A 27,129-nucleotide genomic window follows, 5' to 3' on the forward strand; every position below is an offset into this window, starting at 1 on the left:
TCTCTAGTTAATATTGGATGTAATATCAACCAGTTCCAAGTGCATGCAAAATCCAGCCCAAAATAATATTTGGCACAATCCCATGGGATGAGAGATGTAGCACTGCGTAGGTTTTGACCTCCATATGATGCGCTCAATCCTCAAATTTATGAAATTGTTTTGCACTCCAAATATTTTGAAGAGAATTTGGCCTTAGCTAGACCTACCTTTTATTCCATGATGGAGGAGGGAAGATCCCGCGATGTGATTAATGCGAGACCCCTCCTCCGTTTACATGTGAGACGTGACGACCTCAGGAAGAGAGGCATTGCGCCCGCTATTTTAAAAATTTGTTTAAAGCAACAGGCATGCAGGAGCGCAAAAAGGTAAGTTTTTTTAAAAAAAAATAATTAATTTCCCCGCTGCCCCCCCTACTCCCGATGGGCGCAGCACTCCTAAGGAGCGCTGCACCCCGTGCGTGGAACTGGGTCAACCCACAGCAACGGGCCACACATTCCGCGGTCTCAGGCTCAGCCTGAGACCACGGAAAAACCAGGCCCAAAGTGTAGGGCTCTATCCCGGGGCAAGGGAGGGATCATCCCTCCCTGATCCCGGGATCCCCTGTGCATCATGTGGACGCACAGGGACGTTCCCGGAGTTCGGCCCGGAATAAAGCCCTATCTAGCTAAGGCCTATGTTAACTGTTAGAAAAATAAAATGTTTCCAAACTATTTTGAATTTCCAGACTGGTTTTTACATTCAATTTTATTATTTGTGATTCCACTTCATTATTTGTGCTATGGTAGAGATAATGGTTCGATTATTCTCTAGAACACATTAGTCCAGGGACCAAAGAATGTCAGGCATTTCCAAGGAAACTTTGGACTCATGTTTTTCAAACACTATCATGGCATGCTCCATAGCAAACTATTTTTGAAACTGGGGAGATTTTTCAAAGCCGTTTATGGCATGGCACAGAAGTCTGCAGCTCAACCAAAGAGTCAAAGATCCCACAGGGCATGCCCAGCCCCTCACGGGCTTTTTAATCGTTCAATTTTTAAAAGGTGTTCGTGCTTTTTAGATCTTTTGTATTGCTGCTGTCTTCTGCTGTTGGTTTTACTTTGGTTTCATCCTGTGGCTGTATTAATCTGTTTTAGATTTTATATTATTTTATTATATTTATGTATTCTACAGTTTTAACCTTTCTTTTATGTACCATCTAGAGAGATATTGCTATTGGTGGTATAGAAATCCAATAAATAAATAAATAAATAAATAGGCATGGCTAGAGCAGCACTTTGGATTCAGAGCATTAAATATGAGTCTCTAGCTCCAACAGCACACCAAGGTTTGCTGAAATAATAATGGTTATTTTAAAACATCGACTGCTCACTAAGGCTGCAATTCTAAACCCACTTACTAGGAAGCAAGCCCTATTGAACACGTATTTACTTCTAAGTAAATATACATAGGATTACACTGAATAACATATTAGTTTTAGTGGTCAGACATTATTTTCTTAATGTTTCTACACCATCATTCTGTCTATAGACACCAACACAAAATAAAAAAGTAAAACAGCATCACAGGTACTGACATCATCAAACCACAGAACAGTCCTTAATAGTTAACAGTATGGTCCTATACATGTTTACTCAAAAGTATATCCCATTGATTTCTATGGGGCTTCATTACAGAAGAACTCAAATGTGCTAGGTTTCTGGACACATGAATTATGCACTATGTATTTCATTAGGATTACTCTGACAACTTGGCTCAAGAAGCCATTTTGGTTCTGGAAGCAACATGATGGAAAACTTCCAGGAATACTATTGAGGTTCTGTATTGAAACAGAGGTGGAGGAGCCCTAGTGCGTATGTGCTTCCTCTACTGATGATAGGGAGCCGCTCCCTTAACTAGGGAAACATGCAAATGCCTGTCATGCCACCCAGCCATGACGATGGCTTTGAGTATGCCAGTCCAAAGATTTGGTGGAAAATTTGGTCCAATCCTAAAGTGTTCCCGCCCTGTAGAATTGTCAACAGGTCACATATTATTTAGATGGCCTTCATGTTATCTTTTCTTTTGAATATTGATAACTAATTATCTTCTATTGTACTGCTATGGCTAGTCAGATGTCAATCAATCAAGAGGCAAGGAATCTCTTCAAGCTTTTTTTCATTCTCCAGAGCTAAACAATTGTTCTGTTTGTTTTGACAAAGAGCTCCATCCGACTAGCGTTTTATGGCACGCTCATTACTGGGCACTCATGGGGTTTCCGCAGGTCCCTCACATGATGTCATCTGCCTCTCGCACACCTTCCGCTTCTTCTGGCCTTCCTTGCGCAGCAAGAAAAAACAGTAAAAGTCCAATTGCTGCTCTCTCCTGTTGTATGTGGGAGAAGCAGCATGATTACAACCTCCGATTGAATGGGCCTCATGCTCAACGTTTATAGTAGTTAGCATTTTCCCCCAGGTGTGATGGAGCTTCCAGACTAGGTCAGCAGGGTGAGTCTCCCTTGCTGGTGTTCTTACTTGAACAGCAATTGGTGGCTCTTGTTTCTTTGGCTGATGGATGGGGCCAGGGTGTTCTTTCCTTTAACTTATACTGTCCCAGGGCAACTGTCAGTTGGGGCAGAGTATTCTTTCTGGTAGGGAGGGGGAAGCAAGCCCCCTGCAACTTCTCATTTTCTTGCCAAAAGATGGGCCAGGTTGGCATCCCCCTTGATTTGATGTTATTCTTTGGAAGCAGGGGTGCAGCCTCCCAGCAGCCCTAGGTTCTCTGCTTTGTTAAGAGAATAGTCCAAAATCTACTGTGCGCACACCACAACCCTGGTTGAATCTCCCCTTACCTTCACATTGGTTGTTACCCATATGAACATGTCAGTTGTATGTCTGTGTGCAGGGAAACATACAGCAACAGTGCAAACAACCAGGTAAATGCCCAGTGCAAACAACCAGGTAAAATGGAATAGTTAACAAATATCAGTATTTGCAAGAAACTTTGCTGACTGGTAATATTAAACCACAGGAAGCACAAAGGAGAACCAATGGACCGCACTTCGAAATTCTTTGCTGAAAGATGCCTTAAGTTCAAAAGTCACTGGTGCTCCTTTGTGTTTTAATAAAGTGTAAATTAATTGAATTAATTAATTTATTGTCAGCATCCTCCGACTTTTCAACACTTTTCCTAATCTCCAGCTACTTCAGAAAGAGGAGATATTAACTCCCCTGCCCTTTTTCAGAGCTCCTTTTTGGAGCACTTACTCCTGCAATTAATGCACTTCAGTGTATGTGCAAATCTCTCTGACACTAAATGGAGGGGAAATATGTGTGCCTTTTGTAATGAAACCGTTATTGCAGTTGCACAAACTTTTCCTCCATTTACTTTCCAGCCCTTAATTTTTCACAAATATTCTCAACAGGTGTTTTTTAACAGTTTTTCTAAGGTTTTTTTTTTTAAATCAACCTTAGAAAGGTGGCTGAAAGAGAATGGAGTGCCTGTACCAGCAGTATTTATACACACACACACACACACACACACACTCTCTCTCTCTCCAATAGGGCCCTATGTACTATGTCTCATGCAGCCATCTTCTCAGCATCTTTTCTAAAACTGTCAGATTTGCGCAGATCCACTACAGTACAGTAACCATGTCAGTAAGCTGTGAAAAAGTGCAAGGCAGGATTAGTCTCTCTCCTTTCTGGAATGGCTGAGAACTCCAGGAAGCATTGAAAAGGTAGACGACTCTAAGAGGTGTCAGTACAACACTTAAAAGCAAGATGATCATAACTCCAGGGAGAAAATATTGTACCCACCCTTTTTGGTGCACTTGCCCCATTCACCTGAACCGCCCATCCCCCATTTTCAGTGCTTCTGAATTTCACTCCTGGTCCCTCCTTTCTCTTACAACCCTTCACCACTATGTGGAAATTACCCTATAAGCACCTTCATCTTGTCATTTTCCTTGTATGTTACCTACTCTACTTCTCTGCTCCCTTTGACAGCTGAAGCATACAAGGAAATTGACCAGGCAAGATTACACATATTGGACAGCTGTAAATGTGCACTTGTGAAAGATTGACAAAATATTAATTAAAAAAATGACCCATCTGCACATTTCTGAGGCACCGGGGGGGGGGGAGTCAGGGAATGAAAAAGGGTAGTAATCAGAGTGGGGAGGAGGTCGGGAGGAGGAGACAAGATGAGTTCTGCTGCAAAGGCACCTGGAATATGTGCCAGAGCTGGTTTGGAGGGGGGAAGGAAGAGAGAACAAGCCATGGCAAGCCTGATAGTCTGCTGGGCATACTCGTGTTGTTCAGTGAACCGTCAACCCACCGTGACTTATTTGCAGGGTGGCTTAGCATGCCATGCGAACCCGCACACTGAGTACTATAGAACAAAGAGGAATTTAACTAAACATTTCTGTTATATTCCAACTCTGATTTAATTTCAGCCAACCCACCTCCATCTGTATGATTCCCCTGAGAATATTTTGACTGGCAAATGAATGCTTCTGGCTCAATCATGTTTTGCTGTCCTAAATCACCTAGCATTTTCAATATCAAGAACAAGTCAGTACAAGTTTAATGTGGGAGTGTAGAAGCAAAGCTATTGTGAACTGTATGCTGCTTTAGAGAAAAGTAGACACATAGTGCAAGCCACACGTTTTGCCAGGTTTTTTTTTAACTTTTGCAAAACTGAATTACAGAAAGGAAACAGATGCATCTAAAAAGAAATCTAATTTGAAAAAGAACAGCATTAGAACAATAATATAGCATAGGAGATTATCTGTACAGCAAGAGCCCAATTTGCAACATTCATGGTCACCCAATAATAGAACTAAATCCTGTCCATTAAACAGATTCAGCTACATATTTACAGCACAATTCTAAGCATGTTTATTCAGAAGTAAATCTCAAAGAGTTCAATGAGACTTACTCTTTAGTAAGTATGCTAAGGTTTACAGCTATTTAGGTAACAATTCTGCACATAGTCATGAAGCTACCTTAGTTGGCCTGTCCTACTAAAATCATTTTCTATTGAACTGTAGCCTTACGGCAACATCTTCCAAAAACATATGCACAATCCCCTTAGCAACCAACAGGATGAGGTAGCATTAGACATTTTGTGGTTTTAGATGAACACGTTGCAGCTGTCCATGCCTTGCTTCATTGCTCTTTCATTTTCTATTGATAATGGAATTATTCACGTAATACTTACTAGTATAGGTGTGCTCCCAAACCTACCCTGATGTTAAAGTTGGTGAATTAAAAGGTCTGCAGAAGAGCCCACACATTCTCTTGTACAGCTCTCATTAATATCCAAGGGACTTGGCAGCAAGTGATCTTAGCGGATTATACAACTTGCTGGACTATACCTGCGGACCCACACAGTTCAGGTTTCCCTAATAAGCCATGATGGGCAACAATCAAGGGGGCATGTGGTCAGTCATATCACTGCATGTGTCTTGTCTACATCATCAGGTCTCATCAACTGAAATTGATCCCATAAAATGCATCCCATGATGCATTGGACAACTCAACAGAACTTGTCTCAACATTGGTGTTCAAACTGCTATTAAGACCATTGATTTTGGCCTCAAATTGCCTAGCAAATTCATCACATCAGCCTTTGAAGGTATCAGCATATTACTTATTATACTGGTTCTAACACTGTACTACTGCTAAAGCTAAATAAGTCTGGCCCTGTAAGCTGCTGGGATGGATGATTGCCCATGAGTGCAATATTAATAAAACTAAATAAATAAAACACATCTGTATACCATAACTAAGCAGCAAGAACACAAGAGAAGTTCCACCTGTATTCCACTGAACACACATAAAATTCCAAGACATTCTTCTAGTTGGTGAATGGTGAGGGAAACTTGCCATTACCTGTGTATGTGTCTGTGCCCTTACACAACTGCATACTTATCAGTGAGATTTTTAAAATGTGTAAAAGATAACTTCGGAGGGTACCAGACAACTAAGGTCATAGTCAAATGGATGAGGAAATAAAACACCTTTTAGGCACAGAATAGTCTACTGCTGTGCAAACATAGAAACTGCTGATAATTCAGGAAAGTTAGCAAAGTTGCAGTCCAAAGTCAATGTTGCACAAAGCTTGAAGTATGCTAAGTTGCAAAGTATACAGCCTTTCAGTGTTTTTTCTCTTTTTATAAGTGTCTTGATAAGCCAATATCTTGTTACGTATGGATCACAGAACTGCCTTATTCAAGTCTGACCAATGGTACATCTCACTAAGATGTGTCTACTCCAAGCTTTCCCAACTTGCTGCCTTCTAAATGTTGGGGTCCAAAGGCTATGCTGGCTAGAAATTATGGGAGCTGGAGTTCAAGACATCTGGAAAGTATCAGGTTGAGGAGGGGTGATCTACCCTGACTGGCTGCATCTTTCCAGAGCTTCTGGCAGGAATCTTTCCCAACCCTACCAGGAGATGCCAGGGACTAAACCTGGGGCCTTTTGCATGAAAAACCATGTGCTCTATTAATGAGATTCACCCTCTTTCTTGTTCAGGATAAGTAATGATTTGTAATAAAATGTGATGGTAGATAAGGAAAAAAGACTTTACTGAAAAGTTTAGTAATTTTGATTACACAATTCATGAAGATATATGAAGATATGTATAAACCTTTAAAAAAATGAAAATATTTTAAGAACTTGTACTTCAAATATACGGTATACAACAACACCCAGGAAGCCAAAGCATGTTGGAATTTGCTCCTTGTGCCGTTTCACTGAACCACTGGTGACTACATCTTCTGACTCACCAGTGATAAGAGGCAGTGTAGTTCCGGAACATTCTGCCAAAGAGATCCAGCAGTGATTCCACACACACCATTTCTTGGGTAGTCAATGGGAAGGAATATTCCCTAGTCCAGACATCATAACCAAAACGAAAAAGTTGCTAGTAGTCTATGAGCCTTTCTCCTGTATGTTTCTTGTTCAAACCAATAACTGGGCCAAACTGCTCCATGCAGTAAGAGAAGGGACCAAGCAGTATGTTGTTAGGGCATAGCTAAGGAAGAGCATAACAGACAATCTTGACCGGATCTGAGCACTAGGAACACAGGCCACCACCAGTATTCTGTTATCTGCACTGCACATATGCTATTGTCAAGGAAATGAACACCGCATTCAAAAATAGGTGTGTAGAATCAAGGGGGAACTTTTAAACTAGGGTTGGACAGAAAGTAGACTCCAGTTGTTTTGGACTCCAACTCCCCACATTCCTGACCATTGGCCATGCTGGCAGGAGCTTTGGGAGTTGAAGGCCAAAACGTCTGCTTTAAACAACCGAAAAAAGGTTTGTTTGATCAAACACTGTGGGATATCTTGTCTCCCACCCTCATCTTAAGCAACACACATCCCTGCCCTGCCACACTGTATTCCTTTGAATTTCAAGTGGCTTAATCCATACTACTTGAAGAACTGCTACTTGGAAAGGGGGAGCGGGATCAAGAGCTCTAATGGTCATACATCATACAAAGTCAGCCCCGCGGTTCCCTGAGGCTGTAGCCCTTGAAAACGTTCCGGGGGGGGGGGGGGGATACTGAATGTATCGGTGTCGTAGCCCGTGCCGTCCTCGCCCAGCTGGAATACCTGTCCAGGCACAAGAGGTCCCTTGCCAGCCAAGTTCCCCTTGGGCCCCCCGGGCTCAGCATTCCCCGCCTGCCGCGCTTACCTGAGGCGGGACTCAAGTTGGCTCTCCGATGCCTTCGGCCGAGCTCCTTCAGCTGCTCCTCCTCGTCTTCTTCCAGCCTCCAGGCTTCAGCCATCGGCGACGGGGACAAAGAGGGCTCTTCAGGCACGCGTCGCCTCCATTGTGTGCGCGGCAAGCCGTCGTCCCTGCCCTTTGCCTGCACCTGCCGCTCGCGCTGCCCGCAGCCTGGAGGCGAAGGACCGAGTCCTGGCTGCTCCGCGCCTACTGCGACTTTCCCTTCTTCTTCTGCCCTTCTTCCTCGAAAGTTTAAAAGGCGCTTCGGAGAGGCTGCCCGCACCCTCCCACTCCCAGGCCTTTCTTTCCTCCTCCTCCTCCTCCTCCTCCTCCTCCGGCTCTTCCAGTTCTCCAGGAAAGTGCCGGGGAGCTGCAGAAGAGCAGCGAGCGACGGACCCAGCTGTGGAGGAGAGGCAAGGCGAAGGAGGTTGGCGTTTCCCTGCCCATTCACAATATTCCGGTATCGACAGGAAACGGGGCTCCTGCCTGACACTAAAACAAAAGGAGAAGGGGGAGGTACCTGGAGCGGCGAGCAGCAAGCAGAGCCGCGGAGGCGGGGAGGGAAAGGGCTCCTGTGGGCAGACACGGGAGGGACGGAGGGAGGGCAGGCGGCGAGAGTGGGGTTCCCTGTAGCCCTCGCCTAGCATAGGCAGGGGCCTTTCCCGCCCCCTTATTAGGCGCGTTCCCAAAAGCGACGAAAGACACTTTAAGTGCTCCTTCCGGTGCAAAAAATGCAAGCCATAGCAGCAGGCATTTCTCCTCAGGGACGTGAACCGTTGGAGGGAGGCAAAGGGGTGGCGAGGAGGCCCCTGCCCTCGTGGGTGACTCTTGGGAAGCATGCCCAAGAGTTCATTGTTTTATGTTGTATGATTTTATCTGTTTGCCGCCTTGAGATCCTCGTGATACAGGGCGGGATATAAATGTTTAAATAAATAAATAATGCCTGCTGTCTCCCCTGCTTTGGGACCAGGTTTTGGAGAGCCCTGGAGCAAGGCCCCTCCTCAGCGACTCTCCTTCTCACTGCCAATGTCACCAGCTGTTATAACTTCTTCTGCTTTTTCCCCAGTCCTTGCAGCCACTTGCTTACTTGGCAAGCACAGAGTCAGGGGCATCCATGTTCCAACCGGAGTCGGTGAACAAGCAGGTTCCAGTGGTGAAGAGGAAGTGCAGGTTCCTGACAGGAGCCCATTGGACCTCAGCTGGTACCACCCATTCAAATTGGCACTGAAGCGCCCCCATCAGTACCCACATTACAGGGAGGCTAGTGAGAGGCTGACTCCCTTAAGGAACCCCCCCCCCCCAATTAGTGCTTTTATAAGACTGCCTTTGTGTGTGATTTGGCTACAGTTAAGAAAGGTCAGGATATTTCAGTTGTCTCTTTATGGAACTCTCTGCCTTTGAACGTAGGGCATGTTAAGAAGCTTTGTTTTGTCCAGAGCTGCCCCTTTCCAGCATGTAACTCCCTTGCTGAGGGCACTGCACTGGCTGCCTATTCACTACTGGGCTAGGTTTAAAGTTCTTGTACTAGTGTACAAAGCCCTAAACAACTTCAGATAAGGATACCTGAGAAAGCGCCTTCTCCCCTATCATCCTGCCCGGTCACTGAAAGCATGCTCCTGGTGGTTCCACATAGACCCATCCTCTGATTGGAGTCCACCAGGGGAAGAGCCTTCAGCATGGTAGCCCCCCTCCTATGGTCAGCCAAGTGCTTTGTATTCCCTTTGGCGCTTCCTGAAAATGTCGTTGCTCCAGGCAGCCTTCCCTTGATGACCGGCTACAGTTTACTTTGCATTTTGCTTCTTTTAAAAATCTATTTTAATGTGTTTTTATTTTATTTTATCTTGTACACCGCTCTGAAATTTTGAATGGACAGTGGTATATAAATATTGTAAATAAATAAATAGACCCAACTTCCTTCACCCAGCTTTTCACTCAGGCCTTTGGACCTTTTTTATTTATTTATTTATTTATTACATTTCTATACCGCCCAATAGCCGGAGCTCTCTGGGAGGTTCACAAAAATTAAAAACATTCAAAGTATGAAACAACAGTATAAAACCATAATATAAAATACAATATAAAAACTCAACCAGATAAAAACAGCAGCAATGCAAAATTACAAATTTTGATGTGACCTTTGAGTCCTCCCTCTACTGAACAGTCTTTGATATGTATTATCTCATTGCTGATTGGCTTTGATGAATTTATAGAATTTTATAGTATTGCTTTATTAGTGCTTGTGGTGTTACTTTTTATTTGTAAACTGCTCTGTGATGCATTGTGCAGTGTAGTATCTAAATTAAATAAATACATAAATTACACACAGTCTAAGAGAATCCTTTGCTATCCTGTGAGAAATACTGGAATGCAACTCTCAGTTGCACACTGCACCTACAAATATTGGTGCCAAGATTGTGGGTACTTGTATCATCAACCAGTCTTGGCTAACCATCATAGCACATGGTTCCTTCCAAGTAGTCTACTCATCCTTTATGCCACACACACTCTAATATTTAGTATACAGAAATCACCATTACTTACAAAACAAAGAGTTATACGTGCAGTTCTGCCAGTGGTAAAATGGCAGTGGTAAGATTTTGGATCTGACACAAGGTTACAGAGATGAAGATAAAGAAAAAAGAACATGATCAAGTGATGTTAAATACAAAAGGAAGACGTGGGCGGTGATTTCCACCTAGTAGAGGCACTTGCTGCAAATGGAAATAAAAATACCAGAACTATTTAAGTAGAATAAAAAAGCTATCAAGTCCACTGCTTGCAAAATAAACCCCACTATCACTACTAGCCACACAACAAACACAGAAGCTGCCAACACCCAGAGACTAATAGATATGTAAAACAAATATGTAAAGGTTGTGTCTACATTCCTGAGATAAAAACTAATGAATACAATGTTTCTAATAGCCACAAAAATTCCAAGAGACTGTGATGACAGAAGCATTAATAAGCTTGGTTTTCATTTGCACAGCTGAAAGAAAATCTTGACTAACTGCAACTTCATATAAAGGTTTGCAAACTGGAATATGTCCAGGTAGTACAGAAGAAGACTTCAGGACATAACTCTATATTGAAGATATAACAACTTAAAAGCTATAGGATTCACCAAAGCCTTGTCATGCTGGTAAAATGCCAGATATGTCACCATGATGAGAGACACTAATGGAACACTTGTGCCAGCAAAGATACGTTGGTGGAGCAGCTGAAATGGGGCAGAATCGTGGGAAGCACAGAGGAAGAACACACACTGCACCCTATATTCTGATTGCACCAGCACCAGCCCTGGCACAAAGGATTTCCCTCCCATTTCTTTGGTCATTGATGTAGGTTGTTGTTGTTTATTCGTTCAGTCGCTTCCAACTCTTCGTGACTTCATGGACCAGCCCACGCCAGAGCTTTCTGTCGGCTGTCGCCACCCCTAGCTCCCCCAAGGTCAAGTCTGTCACCTGCAGGATATCATCCATCCATCTTGCCCTTGGTCGGCCCCTCTTCCTTTTGCCTTCCACTTTCCCTAGCATCAGCCTCTTCTCCAGGGTATCCTGTCTTCTCATTATGTGGCCAAAGTACTTCAGTTTTGCCTTTAATACCATTCCCTCAAGTGAGCAGTCTGGCTTTATTTCCTGGAGTATGGACTGGTTTGATCTTCTTGCAGTCCAAGGCACTCTCAGAATTTTCCTCCAACACCACAGTTCAAAAGCGTCTATCTTCCTTCGCTCAGCTTTCCTTATGGTCCAGCTCTCGCAGGCATAGGTTACTACGGGGAATACCATTGCTTTAACTATGTGGACCTTTGTTGTCAGTGTGGTGTCTCTGCTCTTAACTATTTTATCAAGATTTGTCATTGCTCTCCTCAGGAGTGGCTATTTAAAAGTCTTTAGGTTCCAGGGGAACCAAGGCCAGTCCACCCATGCTGCACGGTGGGAGCCTCACAGCAGATCATGCTGTGGATTACCAGGAGAGCTGCTCACTATTACTGGCTGCATTTAGGGGGTGGGGGTGGCTGCTGCTGCCTAATGCTCAATGTTTCACTCAGTGTAACTAATTCTTCTGTTCTCAAGATCACCCACCACCCATGTTTCTTACCCTTGGAAGGATACTTCAGGTGGTGGATGCTCTTGAGAACAGAAAGAGTAGTTATGGGTATGTATGGGTTTGAGTGCTACTAGTTGTGTTTGAAACAATGGCCCATTGTTTTCTATCTGATGACACAAGATGCCAGCAATTCTGTAATAAAATAGTATGTTAAGTGCCAACACCAACTGAGCAATGGACATCAGGAAAGCCAGTGCATGTGATAAGTTGAGAACACCAAATATATGAGATTGTGAAGCGGCATTTCCAATACCTGGCTGGGAAAGAAGAATTCTTGGGGTTTGTTGCATATGTTATAGTAAAACTATGCACTCCTCCTTTTCATTGCCTTCATCCAGAAAAACTGAGCATAATAAACATCTCACTTTCACATATAAAGAATGAAGCAAAAATATAAAGTTTCCCAGAAATACTGGTATCTTCTTTGATTTGTAATTGTTAAGGCACTTTGCCTCTCAGTCTTCAACCATGCATTCATCTTCATTTGGTCCTGAAGCAGTAATGCAAATAAAAAAATGTTCAAGACTTAGCTAAGACAGAAAGTTAAAATAGAGCAAAAGTTTATTCTGATTTGAACCTTAGATTAACCTTTGTATTTTGATGTATGTGAAGTAATACACATTTTAAAAGTGCTCTCAATAAGGCTGTTAAGTCCAAGAGTAGAAAATTACCTGCATCACTGGAAGGCACTTAAAATCTAATCTGCATAAAATTCCTATCCAATTAAACACTGGGCATGAGAAAAATCTATCCATTCAGTGATTAATCAAATAGCATTGGGATGTAACACCATGTCACTGAATATTCTGGCTTGGATCCTAACTTCCCTTCTGTGGGTTCATGTAATCAGTCTTTCTCACCTCCATCTTCTTCCATCTGCAATCCCCTGAAAATCTGCTTTTGGAAATTGGGGAAACCTTGGGATAGATGAAAGATACAGACTGGGTTGATAACCAACAGTGGTTTAAATAGCTGATGGTTGAGTATTTAACCCACTGTAGGTTATTATGTTGTGTGGAGGGATTTTTTTAAAACCAATGATTGGTTATTTGGCTGAAATAATGCATGCAAAGAACCAAAGCTGTGCAGAGTTGGCTATCCGAACCACCGCTGGTTATTTCGTCAGACACAGAGTCCCAAGTCAAGAGCAGTCAAAGTGGTGAAGGCTGCTCTAGTTCAGCTAGCAGGATAGATTTTTGGCAGCAGTGGTTGATGGGATACTAGCAGGAGGACTGGTGTCAGGGGATGAGTGAGTCAACTCAGCATGGACTAATAGTCAACTCAGCACTGATCCTAATCCACACCACAGTTGATTATTATCATGTCAGGTAGGGAATATCCCCTGTTGTCTGAATGTAGCTATAGTGTAAATGTTGCAAATGGAGGAGGAAATGGGTATTATTATTATTATTATTATTATTATTATTATTTATATAGCACCAACAATGTACTTGGTGCTGTACAAAATATACAGTATTTTCTTTAATTGGAGAAAGCCAGTGAAAATTATAGCATTTCTGTAGGCTGACCTACAATCAGAAAGTAGCAAATGTCTTTTTAACAGTGATAGCAAAAATGTCTTGAGCTGCTACTGATTAAGAATTGCTTATGTATCCTAAATATTAATTCAATTTCTGCCTACAAGGCAGCACTAAGGATAACATCTAAAAGATTAATGGGTTAAGAAAGGAGAAATGTCAGGAAATGAAAGAGTGTACTTACCCATGAAAATGTATCCTATGAATATGACAATAATATTATTACCAATGTAGCATTATTTCATTAAAGATAAGGGTTTGTTCAAAAGAGTGGGTTATCCAGGAAAATTAATTAGTATGAATAAACTCAGGTTGCTAGAGGCAAAGTACTGGTGATTTAATTTTTGTTTGGGTTCCATGGATGTCTGGGCTGATTTGGCTTTAGAATAGTTTTGATAATGACATTCCAATAGTCTTCAGTCTTTTTCCCTCCATCAATCAGGTTCCTATGTTTTCTTTAAACAGCTTATGAATTCTTGAAATGTCATGGTAAGGGTTTGTAATGGGATATGGGATGAGTTTGCAATGCACTTTGCTATGTTAATAAAATTAGAGTTGCATTATACAAGACACATTTCTTGCATGGCTATCAGTTCCTTGTTGGAAATGTTATGTTATGAAGCTTATACATTTCTACCTATATGTGTGTGGATTTATATGTCTGGAAATGTTTACCTATTTCCATACTGAGGTACAAGCTTGAAATCTGGCACGCTGATAGGTCTTTGTGTACAATGTACCAGAAAAATCTAAAAACCCATTTTTGGGGTTTTAAGTATTTTTTAAGAATTTAATAAAAAACATAGGCTTACACCTATAACTCCCAGCATCACTTACCGGGCTTTGGTGGCCATTGTGAGTGTGCGGCCAGGTGGGCACTGCATGCCTTTCACAAGCCAGTCTCCTAAGGTTAGTCTTGAGCAGTCAACCCAATTCCACATCAAAGGTACCCCATCCAGATATCCCTGTTTTCTCAGAATCTGCCTCTATCCTGAATGGGGAAGCACACACACAGCCTTTGTCCATAAGCAGGAAGGAATGCATAGAATGCGCATGCACAGAACATGCACAACCCATCTGCTGCCGCGGGGGGGGGGCACAGTGGTGGCACCCCTCCCTCTCAGGGGATCTTTCTTCCTTGCCCGTCCCCTCCTTAAAGAAGAATAAGTTGCAGAGATATTTTTTATTTATCAAATAAATGTGATAAAGCTTATTCAGGGACCTGAGCAACACTGGGATACCAGCTAATGTTATATATGACAACAATCACATGTGATAATTTCACATCATGATTTCATCACATGGATAATTTACAAGAAACCTTGGTTGGTGATGGGTTTCCAAGTAATGGTGTAACTATCAAGCAAACACAGTTTCCAATGCAGTAAATATACCTATGCATGAAATGTATATTCTGCAAAGCCCTTATGCTATTTCCCTCAATATATCACTCTTCGGATGAAGATTAATTGCTTTTACTGTGAAGATGTTACAAAAATGCCTTAATTTAAATAAATAAATAAAATATGTTGAAACATACAAAACAAAAAGTAAATAAAAGAAATTATTGGGGAGTAGCTTTCTTATACACGCCTGGACAATAAAATTTTCATCAGAGTCCCTCTTCCAGATGCCCCTGCCAAATGGAGTTAAGCATTTGTTTACTAAGGAGAGGGCCTTTTCAGTTGTGGTACCATAGTTGTGGAATGTGTTCCCCAGAGAGACTTTCCTGTTGCCTATGTTGTGGTCTTTTGGGTGTCAGGTGAAGACCCTTTTTTCTCTCCCAGGCATTTTAGTTCTTTAGTTCTTATTGTATTAAATCTGTTATAGTATTTTTTAGATCTCTACACTACTGCTGTTTTTTACTTTTACTTTTAAACTTTTAAAAGTTTTATACTGGGCAGTATCCAAGGGTGTCATTCTGCAAATTCTGCTGAATCTTTCAGTTGTGCAAATGTTGCCATTATGCTTGCACAACTGGTTGCATGTTCCGCTTGTTATGTACGACTGGTTATGTACAACTGCTGCACAATGCGTTGCACAAGCATAATCCACATCTGTATGCACAACTGTGCTTGTGCAAGTGTAACTTCAGTTGGACTCTCTTGCGCATCATTCAGAACTTAATTTCCACTAGGGCGACATCATTTGCGCTAGTGGAATGGCACAGTTAGATATGCTCAGTGGTGTTTTGTCAGGTTGTTGTATTTTACAGCTTAAACTGTTGTGAACTTCCCAGGGAACTTTGGCTATTGGGTGGTATTGAAATGTAATAAATAAATAAAGAGGGAGAGCAACAACTAAACTGAACATTTGTACTAAACATAACTGGACATTTGTTTTAGTCAAAGTTTAGATGTGAAGATAGCAAAAGGACAATATGAAATTTTTGAAGACTGTCTTAATAGGACTTCTGGTACATTTCTTACAAACAGGAAAGCCAGTCTGATATTTTAAAGCAACCTAAAGTTTATCCCTTACTTCAGAGGACAAAGTGAAGTTGGATATCAGTCTTCACTTTCTCAATCAAAAAGGACTTTGCTTGACGACCTCATAGCTTATATCACTGTCGAGTTTCACATAAACTTATGCATGCCATATAGATATACAGTCATGTGAAAAAGAAAGTACACCCTCTTGGAATTGTATGATTTTACATATCAGGACATAACAATAATCTGTTCCTTAGCCGGTCTAAAAATTAGGTAAATGCAACCTCAGATGAACAACAACACATGACATATTACACCGTGTCATGATTTATTTAACAGAAATAAAGCCAAAAGGGAGAAGCCATGTGTGAAAAAGTAAGTACACCCTTACTGCTTCCATAGGAATTAAGATGCTAAGTAGCAGACAGGTGCTGGTAATCAAATGCCCGTGATTAATTGATCATCAGCAAGTATGACCACCTCTATAAAAAGCCAAAGTTTTTTCAGTTTGCTGGTCTGGAGCATCCAGGTGTGTGTTAACACAATGCCAAGGAGGAAAGACATCAGCAATTAGAGAAGCAATTGCTGCTGCCCGTCAATCTGGGAAGGGTTATAAGGCCATTTCCAAACAATTTAAAGTCCATCATTCTACAGTGAGAAAGATGATTCAAAAGTGGAAAACATTCAAGACAGTTGCCAATCTTCCCAGGAGAGGACATCCCAGCAAAATCACCCCAAGGTCAGACCGTGCAATGCTCAGAGAAATTGCAAAAAACCCAAGAGTTACATCTCAGACTCTACAGGCCTCAGTGAGTATGTTAAATGTTAAAGTTCATGACAGTACAATTAGAAAAAGACTGAACAAGTATGGTTTGTTTGGAAGGGTTGCCAGGAGAAAGCCTCTTCTCTCTAAAAAGAACGTGGCAGCACGGCTTAGGTTTGCAAAGTTGCATCTGAACAAACCACAAGACTTCTGGAACGATGTCCTTTGGACAGACAAGACCAAAGTGGAGATGTTTGGCCATAATGCACAGCGCCACGTTTGGCGAAAACCAAACACAGCATATCAGCACAAACACCTCATGCCTACTGTCAAGCATGGTGGTGGAGGGATGATGATTTGGGCTTGTTTTGCGCCACAGGACCTGGGAACCTTGCAGTCATTGAGTTGACCATGAACTCCTCTGTATACCAAAGTATTCTGGAGTCAAATGTGAGGCCAACTGTCCGACAGCTAAAGCTTGGCCGAAATTGGGTCATGCAACAGGACAATGATCCCAAGCACACCAGCAAATCTACAACAGAATGGCTGAAAAAGAAAAGAATCAAGGTGTTGCAATGGCCCAGTCAAAGTCCAGACCTCAACCCGATTGAAATGCTGTGGCGGGACCTTAAGAGAGCTGTGCATAAACAAATGCCCTCAAATCTCAATGAACTGAAGCAACGTTTTAAAGAAGAGTGGGCCAAAATTCCTCCACAACGATGTGAGAGACTGATAAAGTCATACAGAAAATGATTACTTCAAGTTATTGCTGCTAAAGGTGGTTCTACAAGCTATTGAATCATAAGGTGTACTTACTTTTTCACACATGGCTTCTCCATTTTGGCTTTATTTCTGTTAAATAAATCATGACTCGGTGTAATATGTCATGTGTTGTTGTTCATCTGAGGTTGTATTTACCTAATTTTTAGACCTGCTAAGGAACAGATGATTGTTATTATGTCCTGATATGTAAAATCATACAATTCCAAGAGGGTGTACTTTCTTTTTCACACGACTGTACGTCAGTCATGATATCTTACTACTATTGCTTTTTATGTTACAGACAGCAAGAAGAGGAAGAAGAAATGGCTTTCCCCCTCATATGCAGACTAACAGTGAAAGTACTCATGCATGCATACTTTTGGACATTAATGCCTCATGCACTGCAAAACACTTAAATCCTGGGGAAACTGGTAGGATTATTCTAAACAGGTTAGACAGGCATTAAAGATTATGGGGGAAAGGAAAGGGCTGAATATAGAAGTTTCGCATCTTGGCAGCTAGAAACTACAATCTCATCCCCTCTGGTTTCTAATCTTTAACAGGAATGACCGGATTGTTCTCCTCACCCAAAAATCACCTGCAGTGAAAAGTCACAGTTATGCCCTTTCTTGCTAATGTTACTTTAACAACACATAGAAAGGGAGGCTTGAAGCAAGGAAAATGATGTCCAGTGTGGATGCTTCATTGTACGTCCAGCCCTGGAAGGAGGGCATATATAATATATGGTATTTTATTGTGGAAATAAGTGTCTCCACCCTTGTCCTGGACCAAAAGAAGAGTCAATACTGAGTGAAGTTGGCCTGTACTAAGTTGGGTCTGGTTGACCTGTGGAGTACAGAATGATCTGGGTGGTTGACATGATTGTCCCTGAGTGCCTCTCTTGATTAGTAGACCTTGTTCAGCAACATGGCATTCACTGGAGCTTAGAAAAATGAAACAGGTGGTGAGATAGCTTGAGCCTAGATGGAAAACTCTCAACAGGTGCAATTGAACATGATGTGTACCCATGTTCATGTTTATTCAGGGGCACTAAAGTCAGTGAAGAAAGATTACATCCCCATCCCCATTGCATCCTCTGTGTATTGTCCAGCGGAGCTTTTCAGGTGTGTTTGGGGCTTATTATAAGGATTTTATGGAGCCATCTAATGCCGCTATGACAGGATCACAAGGCTCTTTTGGGATAAAATCTCATGTATTTGCTGAGACTTAGGCCTTAGCTAGACCTAAGGTTTATCCCGGGATTGTCCTGGAGTCATCCATGTTCACGTAAATGACACACAGGATATTCCGGGAGCAGGCAGGGACAACCCTGGGACGATCCCGGGATAAACCTTAGGTCTAGCTAAGGCCTCAGACTCCATTGTTATAGCAGGTGAATCAGGTGAGGTATCCAGAATGCAGTCTTGTCCAGTTTTGTTGGATTCGTTTCAGTTGGTACAGCTCAAGGATGTGGACAAGGTGCTTAGTTCTTGCGACCACTTCCTTGCCCCTTGTGGCTGTCAGAGAGAGAGAACAGAGGATTGAGCCAGGGAGGTGATTAATGCCTTCTTGCGAGAGGGAGTCGTCCTGAGCCACCTGAAAGAGCTGGCAATAAGACCACTTCTGAAGAAATTCTCCCTGGATCAGGAGGATCCTAACAACTTTAGGCTAGTGGCAAATGTTCTTTTCCTGGGCACAGTCCTTGAGTGGAATTCTTGAATGAGATGAATTATCTGGAACAATTTCGATTAGGGTTCAGGCTGGGTTTTGGCACTCCCCCACAGGTATGTTCAATCCCACATCCTGTTCTGCACTGCCCATGAGGGAGGCCCACCTAATGACCAGGAGGATGCTCCCAGCTAGTCCTCTGTGAATCAGACAACTTACATGTTTGAAGCAAGCTTCTGTACTTTTGCAAACTCCATCAGTGACAGCTATATAGCATGGGACCGGGTGCCATAAGGTGAGCAAAACAAAGCAATCCTTTTCAGAGCAAATAGTATACTTGGAGCTATTAAAGATCATGCAACTACAGCTTGATGCTGCCTGACTTAGAGAACAATCTTGTGCTCTATGAACAGATCCTCCAGAGTGTTTGTTAATTATGGTTCTGTGAGTTTTAATATTTATATATAAGTTTTATTTTGCATTGTTTTACGTATTCCCTTCATAAAGTGCTTAGATATATATTTTTAAATATTGTAAGCAGTATATAAATTTAATAATAATAATAATAATAATAATAATAATAATAATAATAATAAATAACAACATCCATCATCATTGGAGACTGTTGGGCAGAAGCCAGGAAGAGGTGGGACTTCCTCTATATTTTCTCCATCCATTTCTGGAGAGAAAAAAATCAGTGGGAAGGAAACATTTAGACCTGCTCTTGAACGGGTCTAAATGTTTCCTAGGAATGGGGATGTGGTTGGGGGCTGAGAGGGTCTTGGATTTGCCAGATCCATGGCCTCTCCCCCCCTGCCCACTGGTACGCCTCTTACACATCCATTTGTCCCCTTGCCAAGGTTGGACCTCTGACCTTGAGAGAGGGAGCCCCTGTGGAAGTTCGCATAGTGCCTGAGTGGAGCTAGCAGGGGGCTCTGAAAACCCCTCTCAGGTTGGAGGTCTAAAATCTCAGGGGGATTTTCCCAAGCAATCCTATGGCCCCTGAGGCTGTCTAGGGAACATAGGATTAGAACTTAAGCCCCATGGACTCCTGCCTGTGGTCAGGACAGACAGTCACCTTTTGTAGATGAATTAGACTAGATGGCTCATAATGACCCCAATATAAAAGACAAATCTTGCTGGAATCCTGGATTTGACAGGGAAAACAAACAACTTTAAAAGCCTGACTTATTATATCCATGCAACCCCTGCCATCACATTCAATTCTCTTCTGACAGATGGTATAACTTCTTGGGGGCTTTTCTTTATGACTGAAAACACTTCTGCTCTGTGATTGCAGGACTGCATTGTGCTGATTTCTTCAAAGAACATTCTTTTTGCCTTTAAAGTTCAATAAATTACCAGTATTGAGAACATAAAATAGTTCCACAAAACATTTATTATAAATGACACTAGTACAAAATGGCTGCTGCCTGAGAGCTTGACTGAGTGCCATGAATATTCAGGAAGAAATATTTAAGAGCTCTAGGGAAGAGGAAGAGGAGGAGGTGACAAAATACTTTATCCAAATCTACATGTAGGTGCAGAATCTGCAAGATACAGCCATCAATATAGCAGAATATTATTTTTTGCTGCAAATTATTCTGCTAGATTGTTGAGCCCAGAGAATGAATGGAACTTAAATATGAACTTAGACTAGCATCTATTCAATCATATTATTCCTGGCTTTAAACCATTTTCCTGATGCTGTGGAGAGAGAGAGTGATCACTTTCTGTACAGGAGAAGTGGTTTTTATCATGGCTCAAAGACAATATTATATTTATCAGATCAAGTTTACTGTAGTAACTCATTCCTGAAAGCACAAACTGAGATTACATTCTCTTTACTTGAGCTTTTGGGGAAATGTCCTAGCCTAAAAAGATGACTATCTAAAGTGGCAGTTTTCCAGTTGTATACCAGTAAACTTACATTAGTGCTTAATACTAAAAGTGACAGGTGCTAGATTCACATTTTCTTTGAATTTAAGTGATCTGCCCTGGAACTCCATATACTACTAAAACTAAACATTTGGAGGTGGGGATAGTGGTTTAACAGAAAGCGAAATAATATTTGCACATGCCCAGTGGAATTTTATTTTTAATTTTATTTTCAAGTATTAACAAGAATGTTATTGTTTATATACAAACCTCAATGTACATGGTACTTTACCACGTACTACCAGGTTTCTGCTCCAAACTTATAATCTAAATTTCAATAGAGGGCCAGAGAACGGAGGGAGAGAAGGAAAGACAGACGGAAGCGAAGCAGGGGAAGGATATCCACAAATGTAATTACATGTGCTTAGGCTTTGTTTTTGGTTTTCCTTTAAAAATGTTTTAATATTTTTATACATTACGAACAATTAAGTTAAATGCAAATATAAACAATAAAAAGACAGAAATTGAGAAAGGCCTAATTTTTCTAGAGAGTAAGGAATGATGGTTCAACTTGAATTATAACTTCTTAGGAAATACACACACACACTTATTACTGTACAGAAAATACGAATTTTAAGTTGAAATAGAAACTTTAGTCTAAGTTTAAATCTTGTGAATTGCTATTTGATGCATGGTATTTGAATAATTGTTATTAATCAGGTACTTATAAAAATACTAGGAATTGTAGCTGACATTCATTCTCACAGTTACCCTCTGAACTGGGTTACACTTGTTTCCATTTTACAGATGTAGAACTGAGAAACTGTTACCTGCCCTAGCCCGCCCTATGAGCAGTATCCTATTCAACAGTACCACAGATTTATTTATTTATTTATTTATTTAAAACATTTATATCCCGCTAAAAACTTTTCTTTTTCCTAAAGCTTTTAAAACTTGATGTTGTTTGGACTTTACACTGTTAGTTTTACCCTACCCTGTGCCTGTTTACCCTACCCAGTGCCTGTTTACATTCTCTTCCCCTCCTTATTGCTTTACTATGATTTATTAGATTGTAAGCCTATGCGGCAGGGTCTTGCGATTTACTGTTTTACTCTGTACAGCACCATGTACATTGATGGTGCTATATAAATAAATAATAATAATAATAATAATAATAATAATATCAATAAGATCTCAGGACGGTGTACAGATAAAAGCATATAGTATAAAACAGTAAATATACACAGCTAAAAACAAATTAAACCATAAGCCAAGTTAAAACAAGTTAAAACAAGATATAATTTAAAATGATATATGAATGCAAATTATTTTGCACTAGTGTAAGCAACTTCTAGCACAATGTCAATAGTGTTTGCTAATAGCATTTCCAGGGAAAACCATCATGCCAGCAAATGATATTGGGTTCTGCCAGAGGCTGCTTACATTAGCACAACTTAATTTATGTTCATGGAAGTGTTAAACAGGGTACTGCCCTAAAAGTCCATGGTAGAATTCCAGTTTAAATTTCAGTCCTCTAGTCTATCCACACATGACAATAAGAATGCTATTGTGGAAGAGTGCCTTAAGGAGGCAGTAGTGTGATCACTTCTGAAGAAACTCACTCTGGCCCCAATGGTATTTGATAACTACCATCTAGTTCTGGATACCCCTTTCTTGGCGAAGGTACTTGAGAGGACTATGGTGAGGTAACTGCAGGCACTCTTGGAGGATAATAATTATCTAGCCCCATTTCAATCTGGGTTTTGACCTGGTTAGGGGGCTCAATCAGCCCTGGTCACCCCGATGATCATTTTTATTGATTTAAAAAATTAAAACGATTTTATTGATTTAAAATATTTAAATGATTTATTGAGTACAACCCTATTAATTTTGCTCTATCTCGCAACTTTTTTTTTTTTTTTGATACCACTGACCATCCTGATACCACTATCATCCTGGACCAGTTCCATGGGTTGGGCATTGGAGGCATTGTGTTACAATGGTTCCGGTCCTACCTGCAGGGTCAATTTCAATGAGTAACATTGGTGACTATTCCTTGGCTCCTTGGCAATTAAGCTATAGGATTCTGCAAGGTATTATTTTGTCCCAATGTTATTTAACATCTATATGAAACTGCTGAGAGCAGTCATTGGGGGATGTGGAGCAAAGTGCCATCAGTATGCTGATGACACACAACTATTTCCCTGTGACATCTGAATTAGATGAGACTGCAAATCCTGCATCAGTGCTTAGACTCAGTGATGGGTAGGATGAGGGCCAATAAACTGAAGTGGAATTGCAGCAAGACAGAGGCCCTTGTGGGTGAGTGGTTCCTGAGTCTGAGTCTGACCCTTTTCAGCATGTAACTCGTTTGCTGAGCTAATTGTACTGGCTGCTCATCTATGACCAGGTCAAGTTTAAGGTTCTCTTACTGGTGTACAAAGTCCTTAACAACTAGGAATGATGTTCCTCACCAGCCCGCCTGGTCACTGAGGTAATCAGATGAGGTGCTCCTGGTGGTTCTGCAAGGGCCAAGGACCTATAGCCCAACCTCGAGAAGAGCCTTCAGTTAGTGACTCCCTGTCTCCAGAACGCTCTGCCTGTTGATCTCAGACAAACACCAGTGTTGTTTTATTTTCAGCACCTGCTGAAAACATTTTTATTTAAACAAGCGTTCCCGGTTTGACTAGTCATGTTTTTATTGCTATAATCTGATTAAAAATAGTGTAATTTTGCATTTTTATTTTTATTTATTTTACTGATCCCCAATTAGGAATCCTATTGGATATAGAATGGCACATAAATCTTGTAAATAAATAAATAATAACAAATAAGCATCCACAGTAATGAAAAACAGGTTGTAGTCTGTGCCCTTCATCTTAACAAATGGTAGCCAATAAAACTGGGTTTGTTTTACTGAAGAGCATTGTAGTTCCACTTAAGGCCAGAGAGTGGCAGAATGATAACAAAAACAAAGACAAAATCTCCAAGTGTCATAAACACTGTAATTCCCTTCAGAAACAAGAGCTCTGAAAAAAAGAGGGTTTGACAAATTACAAATTATAACGAATGAAGATTAGATACAATATTTGGCTATTCAGTCAAAGTGAATACAGTGAAAACTGGATTTGGCTTCTTGGAATGAGATATTGGATCTGATCTTCTTTAATTCATACAGATCTTATATACCTGAAGAAAAATATTAATGGAAATAAGATCCTAGAAAAGGAGGGGTTTTTAAAATTCCAAAATGAATTATAGAAAATGCTGAAAATATTTATAAGAACAGGAGAACTAAAATGCTCATTTCACATTTGTTTCACCCATAACAGATTGTTAATAAATTTGCATACAGTTAAAATATTTCAAGGATAAACATTATATAATTAATTCAAGCCAAACCATGAATTGATATCCCATAAATCATCATTTATAGCAGTAAAGCACATACATTCATAAAACATTTTGTCTTCCTTCGTCTAGTATCCAAAGTAGACATTTCCTGGCTGACCTTGTTATTCAAAAGGATATAATCTATTTTTGAAAGCTCATGTCCCTTCAACCACTCAGGGAAAATAGAAGTGTTTCCTTGCATAGTCTGTTATAGGGCAACAGAATAAATAGTGCAGCAAATCTTCATTTTCCTCATCTTTGCACATGCAGTATTGCAGAGTTCAAGGAGTGTTATAGCTTCTAAATGCATGTGGCATTAACTGAACTCTGAGATGGATGAGAGCTTTTTCCAGAGTGTACCTATTCAAATATGCTTATACGAAAACATATTAAACTAGGAAGCAGTCCTTGCAGGGACCCAGGAAAAGAAATAACTTTGTGTGTACACATCTATCAGCTTTTTTTTTTTTAATCTTGCTTAGGGCAGACCTACTAGATCTATGAGGATAGTTTATTGGGGTGGGGTGGGGAGACTGTTGTTGTTTATTTGTTCAGTCGCTTCTGACTCTTCGTGACTTCATGGACCAGCCCATTTATTAACAAATTTATTATGTTAATAAATTTGCATACATACAGGGGAGACTATACCAATTAATAATTTAGACTGACCTCTAATACCAGAAATTTTATGTAGCCATGCTGAGTTGAATTTGTTCTAGTAAATAGATTTTTGGGAATTTCTTCTAGTAGTGGTGGCAGTACTAGTAGTAGTGGTAGTAGTAGGGTGTGTGTGTGTGTGTCTGTGTGTGTGTGTATTAGTTTAAAATGTGTGATCAGCTTCTATTTCTTTTGGGAGTACTCAAGTTTCAGTTCTCAGAAAAACCTATAGTATGCATCTACACACACAGTAGGGAAAGGAAAGGAACCTCTGGTGCAAACACTTGAGTCATTGCTGACTCCTAGAGGGACATCTGCTTTTGCTGACGTTTTCTTGGCAGACTTTGTAGAGGGGTGGTTTGCCATTGCCTTCCCCAGTCGCAGTACTGCTCTCAAAAATCGTCTTTGAAAATTATTAAAATTATTTTTAAAATCCCCCCCTCAATTTCTGCATGGTAGAAGCGACAGCTTGGGCATAATCTTGCAGAACCTTAAGCACATAAGAAGTGCCACGCTGGATCAGACCAAGGGTCCATCTAGTCCAGCACTCTGTTTAGACAGTGGCCAGCCAGCCATCGGCCAGGGATGAACAAGCAGGACATCGTGCAACAGCACCCTCCCTTCCATGTTCCCCAGCAACTGGTGCACACAGGCCCACTGCCTTGAATACTGGAGATAGCACACAACCATCAGGGCTAGAAGCCATTGATAGCCTTTTCCTCCAGGAATTTATCCAACCCCCTTTTAAAGCTATCCAAATCGGTGGCCATTACCACATCTTGTGGTAGTGAGTTCCATCATTTAACTATGCGCTGTGCGAAGAAGTACTTCCTTTTATTTGTCCTGGCTCTCCCACCAATCAGCTTCATGCGATGACCCCGGGTTCTAGTATTTTGAGCGGGAGAAAAATGACTCCCTATCCACATCCTCCATACCATGCATAATTTTATACACCTCTATCATGTCTCCCCTTAGCCTCCTTCTTTGCAAGCAAAACAATCCCAGTTGATGTAACCTTCCCTCATAGGGGAGATGCTCCAGCCCCTTAATTATTTTAGTTGCCCTTTTCTGCACTTTTTTTCCTAGCTCTATAATATCCTTTTTCAGGTGTGGTGACCAGAACTGTACACAGTATTCCAAGTGTGGTCACACCATAGATTTGTATAAGGGCAATATGACACTGGCCGTTTTATTCTCAATTCCTTTTCTTTAAATGCCTAACATGGAGTTTGCCTTCTTTACAGCGGCTGCACACTGGGTGGACATTTTCATCGAGCTGTCCACCACAATCCCAAGACCTCTTTCTTGTTCAGTCACCGCCAGCTCAGATCCCATTAGGTTATACTTGAAGTTGGGTTTCTTTGCCCCAAAATGCATCACCTTACACTTGCTTACATTGAACCGCAGCTGCCATTTGGATTCCCACTCTCCCAGCTTGGAGAGATCCCTTTGGAGCTCTTCACAATCCCTTTGTGTTTTAACAACTTTAAATAATCTGGTGTCGTCAGCAAACTTGGCCACTTCACTGCTCACTCCTAATTCCAGATAATTTATGATCAAGTTGAAAAGAACTGGTCCCAATACCGATCCCTGTGGGACCCCACTATTTACTTTCCTCCATCGGGAGAATTGACTATTTATTCCTACTCTCTGCTTTCTGTTCGTTAACCAGTTACTGATCCATAAGAGGACCTCTCCTCTTATTCCATGACTACTAAGTTTATTCAGGAGTCTTTGGTGGGGGACTTTATCAAAACCTTATATCTCCTAATGTTGGCATTCAGCTTAGCCACATTGAGATAATTTTCTATTTCTCAGTGCTGGAATATGCTCAAGTATCGGTATGGTTTCATTTGTTCAATAATATGGGAATCTAATAATAATAATAATAAGCATGAGGTATAGAAAGCTATTCTATTCCCAATGGTATCCACTCTAGTTTTATTGTAATTAATGTTCAGCAAGTTCTCCTTGCAAAAAAGAACTTAAGGTTGCAAGCAGTTTACATATTCCCACTGAGTGTAAGAAAAGAGTATCATGTTGCTTGCATAAAGTATTTGTAGACAGTTTTCTTTTCCCTGAGACATATAGAGCTTCTCACATCTGAGCTCTGAGGCAATGTTGTTTATTAAAAATAAGTAAAACAGGAACGAAACAAGTACATGTCCATGCTTCCACATTACTGATTAGTGGTTACTGATACATTGAA

The 27,129-nt window shown here is 41.0% G+C and overlaps 1 protein-coding gene across 2 annotated transcripts in view; it reads right to left on the bottom strand.

Moving 5' to 3' along the window:
- The window catches only part of SH3D19 (SH3 domain containing 19), a 75,911-nt gene extending 68,108 nt beyond the window's left edge, over window positions 1-7,803 (bottom strand). For both annotated transcript variants that reach the window (XM_063136015.1, XM_063136016.1), the window contains exon 1: window positions 7,687-7,803. In XM_063136015.1, coding sequence (XP_062992085.1) covers window positions 7,687-7,780 — 94 coding nt within the window. In that variant the 5' untranslated portion in view covers window positions 7,781-7,803. The remainder of the gene's footprint in view (window positions 1-7,686) is intronic.
- Between the last annotated feature and the right edge of the window lie 19,326 nt (window positions 7,804-27,129).

Source organism: Elgaria multicarinata, chromosome 10, assembly GCF_023053635.1.
Source record: "Elgaria multicarinata webbii isolate HBS135686 ecotype San Diego chromosome 10, rElgMul1.1.pri, whole genome shotgun sequence".
Taxonomy (NCBI): Eukaryota; Metazoa; Chordata; class Lepidosauria; order Squamata; family Anguidae; genus Elgaria; species Elgaria multicarinata.